Source organism: Ammodytes marinus (assembly GCF_949987685.1).
Source record: "Ammodytes marinus genome assembly, contig: scaffold_452, whole genome shotgun sequence".
Taxonomy (NCBI): Eukaryota; Metazoa; Chordata; class Actinopteri; order Uranoscopiformes; family Ammodytidae; genus Ammodytes; species Ammodytes marinus.
The window spans coordinates 9,763-21,720 of NW_027648517.1; the positions used below are offsets into that span (position 1 = coordinate 9,763).

An 11,958-nucleotide genomic window follows, 5' to 3' on the forward strand; every position below is an offset into this window, starting at 1 on the left:
ACAGAAATGTTTTTCAAGAGGCAACACTGCCTCTCTGTGGTCAAAACAGGTTATAACATGCAGACAAGTGACAACAGCAGGAAAAGCTCATGGCTGTGTTCGAAAAGCCCTACTAACGTCCTACTCATACTAAAAGCCCTACTAACGTCCTACTCATACTAAAAGTCCAACTAACGTCCTACTCATACTAAAAGCCCTACTAACGTCCTACTCATACTAAAAGCCCTACTAACGTCCTACTAATACATACTAAAAGCCCTACTAACGTCCTACTCATACTAAAAGTCCAACTAACGTCCTACTCATACTAAAAGCCCTACTAACGTCCTACTCATACTAAAAGTCCAACTAACGTCCTACTCATACTAAAAGCCGTACTAACGTCCTACTCATAGGACTACTAAAAGTCCTACTAACGTCCTGCTCATACTAAAAGCCCTACTAACGTCCTACTCATACTAAAAGTCCTACTAACGTCCTGCTCATACTAAAAGCCCTACTAACGTCCTGCTCATACTAAAAGCCCTACTAACGTCCTACTAATACTAAAAGTCCAACTAACGTCCTACTCATACTAAAAGTCCAACTAACGTCCTACTCATACTAAAAGCCGTACTAACGTCCTACTCATAGGACTACTAAAAGTTCTACTAACGTCCTGCTCATACTAAAAGTCCTACTAACGTCCTGCTCATACTAAAAGCCCTACTAACGTCCTACTCATACATACTTAAAGCCATACTATCGTTCTACTCATACTGAAAGCCCTACTAACGTCCTGCTCATACTAAAAGCCCTACTAACGTCCTACTCATACTACTTTTGACGCCAATTTGAGTATGTTGTGCTTGTGTATGCGAGTTTGTGTAGGCGAGAAATACCCGGATGAGTACTAACTTCCGAGAAGATTTTCTGTATGGATCGATAGGATACTTTTCCTACTCAACCGCCCCACAATGCATTGCGTCTTTTCAAACGACATGAAAGTTTATTTTTTTTAATTCTTCATTGCTTCTGTATACTTCAGTGTAAACGGTCCAACCAACTTTGCATACACAATCGATGGTTAAGTAGACAGTATGGAGTATATACTTTACATGTATGTAGGAGGGAGGACGTTAGTACGGCTGCTCTCATCTGTCTGCTACAATACATGATTGAAAACTTGACTTTTTTCTTGAAATATAATGACTTCTCTCTCTATATATGTATATTTCTCTATAGGTATTAAAGAAACAGTCGATGAGCGTTTAATTAAAACATTTATTTGATCCAATTCTTTGGAATGTAATAGATCTGAGACAACAGAGACGGATGAGTCTGGGTGCTGCTGACCAAAATAGTCAAAGTACAAACAATACTTTTAGTCACGTAAGGCCTCACTGCTTTTTCCATTTGATTTTTTACTTCCTTAAAAAGGTGCTCCGAGGAACTTTTCCGTTTGTGTTCATTCTAGCACCCCCTTTGGACAAAAGCGGTAGTGTTCTTTTTACAACGCCAGCTGTAGTTCCTGGGTGAGCATATACCCATGACAAACGCATTAGGAAAAACTATGTAAAAATAGCATTCTTTGCATTCATGGTCTCGTTTGCTGTTACATGTCATTTATGATCATCACAGGAAAAATGAGACTGTTTCAGAAATATTTTAAAAGTTCTTCGTAGCACCTTTAATTCCTTTCTTGAATTTTTTCTGAGACAGCAAAAAATTACAGAAGCAGTATTGAAAATAAAACATATTTCATCTTATCATACAAAGAAAAAACAAACAAACAAACAAACAAACCGAAAAACAAAAAATTGGCACGTACGTACATCAGTGACGCAAAAAACACAAGGTGATATTATACCAAGTAAATCCAAACTGTTACGTTTCAATAGAAGAATTTTTTTTTTCAAGAATGAAAAACATCTCTGTAAATTTTAACTTTTTTTCAGAATCATAACATCGCCTTCTGAAACTGTGTTGAAAAGAGCTAACAATAACACTCTCCCTCTCTCTCCATCCCTCTCTCTCACTCACTCTCTCTCTCTCTGTGTCTCTCTATCTCTGTCTCTCTCTCTTTCTCTGTCTGTCTCTATCTCTCTCTGTCTCTCTCTCTCTCTTTTCATAAATCAACACCATAAACACAGATTTAATTTCTTTTAAATATATCAGTGCAACATTTTGTTTTTCACATGTTAGTGCTGCAGCATCCTTTCTCGTTCAAAAAAAGGGTGGAAAGGAGCTTTGAAACACTGGTAGAAAGAAACCCATTCTAACATTTCTATACCCATAATCCTGTCTGGTTATTTTCTGTGCGAGTTGATATTTTGGCTGAGAAAATAAAAGAAGATTGAAGCAATGTGATTTGTTGGAGCTAAAAATGAACATTTGAATGGTCGGAGCACCTTTTAATTTGATTAGAAATTTTCCCCTGACAAGAATTTGTTAGAAACTGAACGGATTCACTAAAGTGTCTCTTCTTAAGCCTCTTATTAAAGCTGTAGTGCGTAACTTTTGTATGAAGTATGAATGACAGGTACATTCAAGCAATCGCCAAACGAGTTGACACAAAATTTATTAAGCCCACATCAGCTCCACAAAAATTCTCTCTCTGTATTTCTCAGTATGGTAGCGTTTACAAACTGGTGCCACCCTTCAACACTGGTGCAGGAGCTCAGAAAAATCCCAAGAAGAGCCCAAGAAATGTTTCAGTTGTTAATTCTACTGCTAAGAAAAAACCTGGACGTACAGCAGAAGGTATAAAATCCATGCGCGATCAGAGAACGGGACACAGAAGTTACGCACTACAGCTTAAAGGAAATATTTGGAACTGATGCTATATTGACAACTTTCCAACAGCTTTTTGAGCTCATAAGATGCCAAATAATGCTACAATATAAATTGGACAGATTAAACTTCAACAGTGCAGTGCAACAGGGAACAGAAATTGGCTTAAATGCTTAAATTATCCGTAGGTTTTGCCCGTCAAAGAAGAACATTGAGTGAGATTTACCCTGTTTATTATCAATGAGGTGACATTCAAATGTATCCGTTGGAGATTGACAAAGATGTGTTGATTGATACCAATGAGTTAGTGACTCAAGTCTTTCGAACACATGTCTATGAACATGTGACCAGTATCACAAAACACAACAAAGCAGTATTATTAGTACAGTATTTATAAGGCTTGATGTTTAGCGTTTTTTTAACCAAATTTTTGTCTATTTTCGAAAAATAAGTGATTTTTTTATGTACTGAAAAATAATTGAAATCCCTTCTGTAAGAGGACAATGGTCACTGCAGATAACAGGAAAATAATAAAGCCCTTTGTGATGTTTACAGCAATGAAAATAGTCCTGCAAATGGAAAGTAATTGGGTGAAATGGGGATAAAATGATCATTTAGCAACAGCAGAATACCACAGAAAAAGAAATACAATTTTTCAATTTTCAGGTTTTTCCAAAAATAATTCAATGAAACTAACGAGCCGGTTGGTTATTACGAGGCATTTCTTTCTTGTGGGTCTCTTCTCTGATTAGCTACAATCATCTTTTTTGTGAAATGATGGGACTTTATTGTGTGTGTGTGTGTGTGTGTGTGTGTGTGTGTGTGTGTGTGTGTGTGTGCGCGTGCGTGTTGTAACCAGGCCACTTTAGCTCAAGGGGAAATGGTGGGACATGTACAGTATGATTGCTGTTGCTTCCTCTTCGGCCTGATTTTTTGCTCCATAAAAAAAATCCTTCAAATAGTTTTTTCTCCACTGATAGTAAACACAGGAAAAGCACTGACATATAGAATACAGCATTGTCATGGCAACAATAAGTCTTCAATCAATCAAGACGGTCCGCAGTTTGTCTTTGTGATTTGAATATCCACTTCAACGTCAGTTTTTTTTAAAGGCCGGACACACACTTGTGGTTAAAGTTCTCACAGTCATTGTGTGTGTGTGCCGATAATAAACGTTAGCTGTTAGCCATTAGCCGTTAGCAAAGGGTCGATATTTCACTATTTCAAACCCCGATGATCCATCCTTGACGTGTTGCTGAGGTTGTCCGTTTTACCCTGTACAGAAAAACTTCACTTCCCACGATGCATTTCACCATAATCACATAATCTCAAAAGCCTTTCACGTCGTTAAGAATTTTTTCTTCCCGTTCACACCCAGAGCACAAACAGAGAAAAAAACATAAACAAACGACGACAAGATTGGACAAAATGGAAAAACAAGTTCACGTTAGTAAAAGTGACTCAAACTCTTGTCTCTTTAAACGTATATTTTCTGTACATTTTTAAAGAACTTTTGGGGCATTTAGGGGCGAGTTTGATTCCAAGACAGAAAGGATACTGCGGCACTGGTGTCTTCTCCTATAGAAAAAAAGCGCTCAAATATATTAAAACTTATGTACAATATGTCGGATGTGAAATGTGCCATGAAAAGGAGGCATTCAGGGCCCCTACACATTTTTCCCCATTCTCAAATTCCTTCGTTTTAACGGCTTAACTTTTAATTATTTGTATCCGTGTCAGTAGGCCCTACAACTGTTATTAAGATCTTTAGATATGCACCAGAACATGTTATATTTGACCGTAGGCCTACACTGCAATGCTGAGATTTGTATTTTTTCGAAAAGTACAAAATTTGTTTGTTTTTTTAGATATTTTTGTATAGGAACCCTGGCCAGCCGATGAGAAAAACAACCAGCGAAAAAACAAGGCAACAGAAAAATTTGAGAAACAATAAAAGGCACTGTTGGAGCTATACACAGGTCACACTAAATGGTACCCGCCCTCACACACACACGCACGCATTTACGCCCACACACACACGCACACACACACACACACACACACACACACACACACACACACACACACACACACACGCACACACACACATCTCATGTATACAGATAAACACGAGTGTAATACTCACATAAAGGCCTACAGCTACACTCAATTACACATACACACCTAAATGCAAATGTATAGGCTATGAATGTGACACATGATTGCGCACACACACACACACACACACACACACACACACACAAACAAACAAAAAAACAAACAAACGATACTTTCATCTGAATTGGTCTCAACACCAGCATGTGATCAACATGAAATCAACAAAGCACGACCGGAAAAAAAAAAACTAAATATTTCTTAATCTTCTTTCTTCTCCTTATTTTTTTTCTATTTTTGTTGCTGTACAGACTCTTTTATACACAGTGCCCCCTTCAGGTCAGTCCCTTCCACTGCCGCTCCTGAGAAAAAGAAAAAAAATAATGACATAATTGTCTCACTTTAGGTCTATAGCCCACCCTGCCCTGCCGTTCCATTTCATTTCATTGGTGGCTTTCCTTGTGTTCCATTCCATTCCACACTATTCCATCCTCGCGATTTGATTGGCTGAAATCAACGTCACATGACTTGTCCTTGTCCAATGCGGAGCCATTGATCCAAAAAAATGGCCGCTCCGTCTTTTTTTTTTTTTTTTTTTTTTTAAACAATTTTTTTTCAACCCCTCACTCACGCCTCTGAATAGTTACTCTGTCCGTTCATTTTCTCCTTCTTTAGCTTGACGCCGTCCACCAGTTCAAAGTTATAGTTTTCCAGAGCGGATAAGTTCCTCTCGGTCATGCTGCCTTGAGAACAGGCGCAGTAGAGGACCACGCCGCAGATGGCGCCCAGGAAGACGCCCAGAGCCGACATGGCGATTATGGTGATGAGGATCGGATCGAGGGTCTTCAGCATGTTACCGGGACCGCCGAGCTCACTGGAGTCCTGGGAACGGTCCATCGCTGTTAAGGAGGGAGAGAGGGAAAGTTTGAGATGATTTAAAAAAAATGATTTAGTGATTTCTTTTAAAACACTTTTTGTAATCACTTGTGGTAAATATTAAAAAAAATGTAGTGAAAATATAAGTAAAACATTTTTATTATTTTTTTCATTGTCATATTGCACACTTGTTTTGTATTCACTTGTGGAAAACTAAACTTCTTCCAACTTCTTCTATAGTTTTTGTATACCGTTTTTTTCTTTTTCCTTTTTGGCAACAGAAACTTAAAGCAATATCAGAGTATTTAGCGGCATCTGGTGGTGAGATTCTAGATTGCAACACTGATATCCCTCCCATTCAGATAATTTACAGTTAGTTACTAGTGGGTTAATTTAGCTGAATTTACTATGTGGAGGCAAAGAAAAGTGTGTGGAGACTGGATAGGTATCCATAGAAACAAACCTGCCCCCCAAAAAATAAGAGTGTGCGACTAGAAATCAACATATAGACACCAAAATGCCCAAACCGGAGTCAACATTGTGCTTACGTAAGATGAAGATCTCAGTTGGTGGAGACGTCGGAGCATCTGGGTCTGGAGGGTGAAAAAAAAATACAGACAAATTAAAACACAGTCACTGAATTTATATACAACACAAAACTAAACGTAACACCATTGAATGGAGCATCTAAACAAAAAGGCAACAAAACTTAGATTAACTTAAGGACCTGTGAAACCAAAAACTCATTAGTGCATTATTATGTGTTGGCATGCACACGACTTGATAATATAACTATAGCTTTGGTTAGCCTGATGATCGTAATCATTTCTATATAGACACTCAAGTCCATAGCTATATCCTATGTGAGGCCTAACTTTAGAATACACACCTTTGCAGTCTTCAGCGTTGATTCCATCCATGATCTGAATGTTGTCCACGGCAATGTGACCCGCACTGCGTCTGTCTGCCACGCCCTCCACCACCACCTACACACAACACATTCAAATTCAAAGTGTTTATTATTTGTCATAATGCACAATGAGAAACGTGTTCTCAGCCTTACAATGAAATTCTTCCTTTGTTTTCCACTGACTGAATGCCAAGAAAGAAGCATGAAAATATGCAACACACGGTCAGTCATTTATACAGTCAAAAAGAGTTAGACTACTGGTCTAGCTAAGATGCTACATTGATATATATTTTTCCTTTTTGTTATGTGTGTGTCTTTAAATGTTATGTGGTATATGTTATTGTGTGTGTGAGAAAATGCGAACAATTACTGATTCGTCTCTGCTGACAAATACTGTTGTCTGTGGTTACTTGTTTGCTTTAAACCAAAAGAAAAAGAATTATACAAAAAAATATATATATATTTTTTTCATATTTAAATGCATGAGATACATAAAATAAGTTGTTGTTTATGTCTGTTTATGTTGGAGTATTTTGGCGTCATCTAGTGGTGAGATTCTAGATTGCATTGGTCCCTGACTAACACCGCACTGGATCTTTAAAACATCTCAATATTGTCTGAGACTTAAATTCCCTTTACAAACTGCACCTTTGACTTTAAACTCAAAAACACAACTACAAACTACTACTTTAGTAATAATTTAAAGTAATTCTTATTTTACAAAAGAACAATACTCTTAAATCACAAACATATAGTACACACACACACAGTCAAACATTTCAGTGTAATTTCTAACACACACCCACTCAACTGTATTATAGTAAGTAAGTAAGTAAGTAAGTAAGTAAGTGAGTGAGTGAGTGAGTGAGTGAGTGAGTGAGTGAGTGAGTGAGTGAGTGAGTGAGTGAGTGAGTGAGTAAGTAAGTAAGTAAGTAAGTCAAATGTATTCATAACAGTTTGCACTGACCTAAGTGCTGAACATAGTGCCTTCAGTAGGCTAAACCATGAAGGCAAAATGACAACAACATTAGAATAAAGTTAAAATAAAAAATGAAAGACATAACACCATACCTGATATGAGACGCTTGAATGCGGCAGTAGGACACGCCCCTCTCTCCATCGGTTTCCCTGGTGACCGCTGACCATCCACAGCATCTGCTCTCCCTCCGTTCCCTTCCGCTGTTTGACGTGAAGCGATCCCGCATGCTCGCCGAACATGTGGTACCAGAACGACATGCACAGGTCTGCGTCTGTGGCTGTGATGGGCAGACTCGCCAGAATCGCCATTTTCTCAGTCAATTCTTCATTGTCATCATCTTCATTGTCGTTTAAATCAATTTCGTGGTTTTGATTGTGATTTTCTTGGCCAGGTTTAATTGGAGGGTCGTCGTCTCTTAGTTGCATGTAGATGAAGTTCCCGAGTCCGCCTGGAGGGGGCAGCAAAAGACAAGGTTAAGAAATGGCTGTGTGTTGGATAATTTGACCTGGGACAATCAACAACACTACTACATTCCCATATACATTGGTTCTGAAGCTGAAAAAAAAGTGATTTTGGGGTTAAGTTAAACTTTAAGGTGAGAGACTGCAGGCTAAAGTAATGGTTGATGTAGAAATGTTTGTCTATTTTGCTTCCATAACATGTCTTCTTTCATATTCATACTAGTATAGATAAAAGGTATAACATGTACATTGAGGTGTTTATTTGACTAGACCTGGTCCGTTTGAGCCTTTATAATTGTCCTATACAACCACCTTTAATTGTCTCAACATTAGTTTTTTTTTCCATAATCAAAACATAAGATTTAAACTTCTAAAGCACTTTCATGATGCATGTAGATGAAGTTCCCAAGTCCGCCTGGAGGGGGCAGCAAAGGACAAGGTAAGAATTAGTTGTGTGATGATTTTTTTAAATGGGAGACACTGCAAGCAAAGGGAATGATCAGTTTTGAGATTTTTTTTGGCTATTTTGTTTCCATAATATGTCTTATTTCTAGTAACTACTAGACCCTGTAAAGCACTTTGAGTGGCCTTGTGTCTGAATTGTGCTATAGAAATAAACTTGCCTAGTATCAATAAAAGGTCAAAAAAGTACATTGAGGTGTTTATTTGACTAAACCTTGTCTGTTTGCGTCTGTATATTTTCTCCTATACAACCATCTTTAACGGGCATTATCTCAACAGTATTTTTTTTTCATAATCAAAACATACAATCTCAACTTATAAAGCACTTCTTACATCAACTAAACTTTTCCTCATGTATCCTATTCACATTAAGGGGCTAATAATGGCAGAATGTAAAAACACTTTATTACAGATATGTGAAACACCCAATTTGACATAATTTCAAAATAAGGCATTAAAGATTCTGCAATGTTGCTTTCTGTATATTTTTAATAAAAAAGTAAAACTAATTAAACTGATAAAGAAAGCTCTAGTGTGACAACATAATGTTCCTAAAACCCAAGGGTACATGAAGCATTCAAGTGTCTATTCATAAAGTTAGATAACATTTATGTAACTGTTCATAATAAAAAGCCTCACACATTCACACAGACTTCAAACTCAAGGTCTTTACAGATATTTTCTTATATATCCGCTTGCCTGAGGAGAAGATATAACTTGACATCTTGAAGGGCTCATTTATTTTTATTTTTTACTTGCGTTCTTGTTTATGTCAAGAAATCAAGGTGACACCATTCATTGTAGTGCTGTTGCTGTCTCCACTACACACTCGCACACACACACGCGCACACACACACACACACACACACACACACACACACACACACACACACACACACACACACACACACACACACACACACACACACACACACACACACACACACACACACACACACACACACACACACACACACACACACACACACACACACACAATCCATCACTGCAGCTCTGAATAGAGAAGGCCAGATAGCTGAGGCATACCAATACATCTCCGAGCATTCCTGTATTCTTTAAAAAATACAGACAGTTTTTCAAAAAAGTTTTTCAAGGACGCCCATTCATTCATTTTTCAAAGTGTTGTAGGGATCAAAACATCTAAAAGTTCTGTTCAGTTCAGTGGTGACAATACAGAGCATCCACTGAATATAGATAGAGTTTTTCTGCATTCCTTTGTGGTACTAGTAATGTTTTAGAACCTTGGTGTGTTAACCTTGTTTGTTTATATGGATTCAGACAGATCCTGGGTCTTTCACAGTTTCAATATTTTAGTCATGATCTAATAATTGCATTTCAGATTTTCTGTCTGTCATACACTGTAGAAGTTAGTACGTGAAGTCACATTGTCAAGGCAACTGCACTAGACTTTTCAAGTTATTTCAAGTTTTGAGGCCAACTACAACAAGGGAAACGGCCGACGTTTGAGCCAACTTATACATGTTTTTGTTGAGATAACTTATTATTCATATGATATCTAACTTCAAGTTTGGAGTTCTAGTTCTAAGACTTCCAAACTTATTTTTTTGTTATAGAGAAATCTTTTCAGACAGTTTCTAACATGGTTTAAAGGTGCAGTGTGTAATATGACATCATCAAGAAAGTTCTAGAATGCAACGCTCCCTGGGTAACCCCAACCCTTTTTGAATAATAACAGAAGCTACAGTGGCCTTCAAGGACAAGAACAATTCTAAATTTTAAACAATGCACCTGATGACATTCCAACTATGACACTTTCAAGATGGCGGCACTAGGCCTTGGTCCAAAATATGCAGAAATATGGACATATATGAGACCCTTTCTAAGGGAAAAAAAAAAAATTCAAAACATTTTTTTCAGCTATTATGCACTAAATTAAATGTACTTATGGATATTATAATTACTTTCTACAAAATCTGCTAGGAAATAAAACCCAAAATTCTACACACTGCAGGTTTAATAGTTTGAGTTGGACTAAAACAATATTCAAGTCCTACTGTTGCCTTGAAATTTTAAGTTTTCCTAACGTTTTCATTTGTACAGTGTTCGTCTGTACCTCTTTGCTATTGCTGCCTACCCTGACCAGCCCAGGACACTCCAACAAGGTTTATCTCTTTGCTATTGCTGCCCACCCTGACCAGCCCAGGACACTTCAATGAGGTTTATTGAGGTTGCTTGTTAGTGTCCAAAAACAATGTCAAATGCTCAATTTGCCTCTGTTTTATGTCAGTCCCAAAACGCATCATTAATTCAGTGGCTTCGGGCGTAGCATAGCAACACAACTTTGCAACAGAGTTCACAAACTCTCTGTCCTTCATAGTAAAAAATAAGGCCACGTGTCCAACGGGAATTTACTAGTTAAATCATTGGGCTCACACACACACTCTCTCTCACACACACACACACACACGCACGCACGCACGCACGCACGCACGCAAGCACACACACACACACACACACACACACACACACACACACACAGACTGAGTGTGTTATTTAAAGCTTAAAGCGGTTAAAAATATAAATCTTCTAGCAAAGGAGGTTCAGAGTTAGACAGGCTTTCAACAGCTGCATAGTAAAACATGGAAAGACATAGGCAGCGTTCCAATATGCCTATCGCCATACTTCCCTGCTATTTAGTATGGCAGAAGAAGATTTAGGATGGTCCCAATACATGTGGTCAAAATACCTTAGATGCCCTACTAGATATGGTAGTGATTTTTAGTGTTGAAATCAGCATGCTATTTGGGGCGATTCTGACCCACAATCCACATTGACTGAGCCTCCGAGTAAACAAACGGGGATGCGACGGATATTAAAGCAAGAGACAAGATCAAGGCGCAATGTTATGATGAAATAAATAAGTAAAAGGATGTCCCATGGTATCCTCACTAAATAACTATATAAGATATAGCTAGATACTTTATTTTTATTTTTTATTTATTTTTTGGCATTTTTATGCTTTATTGATAGTGTAGAGACAGAGTTGAAATGGGGCAGAGAGGGGAGTGACATGCAGAAATCGACCGCGGGCTGGAATCGAACCAGGGTCCGCTGCTGGCCGAGGGCCCATGGGGGGGGGGGGGCGCCCTACCAACTGAGCTAAGGGCGCCCCCCTAGCTAGATACTTTTTATGATTAGCTGTAGTATGTAGAATAGTAAAAAGAAAGAGAGTTGTCCTTGAACTTAAAGGTGAACACACACACCAAACACACACACCAAACACACACACACACACACACACACACACACACCTACACACACCTACACACACACACACACACACACACACACACACACACACACACACACACACACACACACACACACACACACACACACTT

At 38.2% G+C, this 11,958-nt stretch overlaps 1 protein-coding gene across 1 annotated transcript; it reads right to left on the minus strand.

Annotated features, from left to right (window-relative positions):
* Positions 1-1,303: 1,303 nt before the first annotated feature.
* On the minus strand, positions 1,304-7,994 carry LOC307270437 (neuropilin-1a-like). Its single transcript, XM_080054318.1, has 4 exons — positions 7,745-7,994; positions 6,653-6,749; positions 6,312-6,356; positions 1,304-5,786 (listed from the first exon to the last, which is right to left on the minus strand). Exons 1-4 carry the CDS (start codon positions 7,958-7,960, stop codon positions 5,515-5,517), a joined length of 630 nt encoding a protein of 209 aa, XP_079910444.1. The 5' UTR covers positions 7,961-7,994; the 3' UTR covers positions 1,304-5,514.
* Positions 7,995-11,958: the final 3,964 nt, after the last annotated feature.

What these genes read in the sequence shown, in the direction of transcription:
- LOC307270437 (XM_080054318.1), bottom strand. Translation starts at nt 7,960, where the DNA reads ATGGCGATTCTGGCGAGTCTGCCCATCACAGCCACAGACGCAGACCTG. An exon ending in ATTCAAGCGTCTCATATCAG is followed by an intron (nt 6,750 to 7,744) that starts GTATGGTGTTAT and finishes TGTTGTGTGTAG; the next exon opens with GTGGTGGTGGAGGGCGTGGC. An exon ending in CAACGCTGAAGACTGCAAAG is followed by an intron (nt 6,357 to 6,652) that starts GTGTGTATTCTA and finishes TTCACCCTCCAG; the next exon opens with ACCCAGATGCTCCGACGTCT.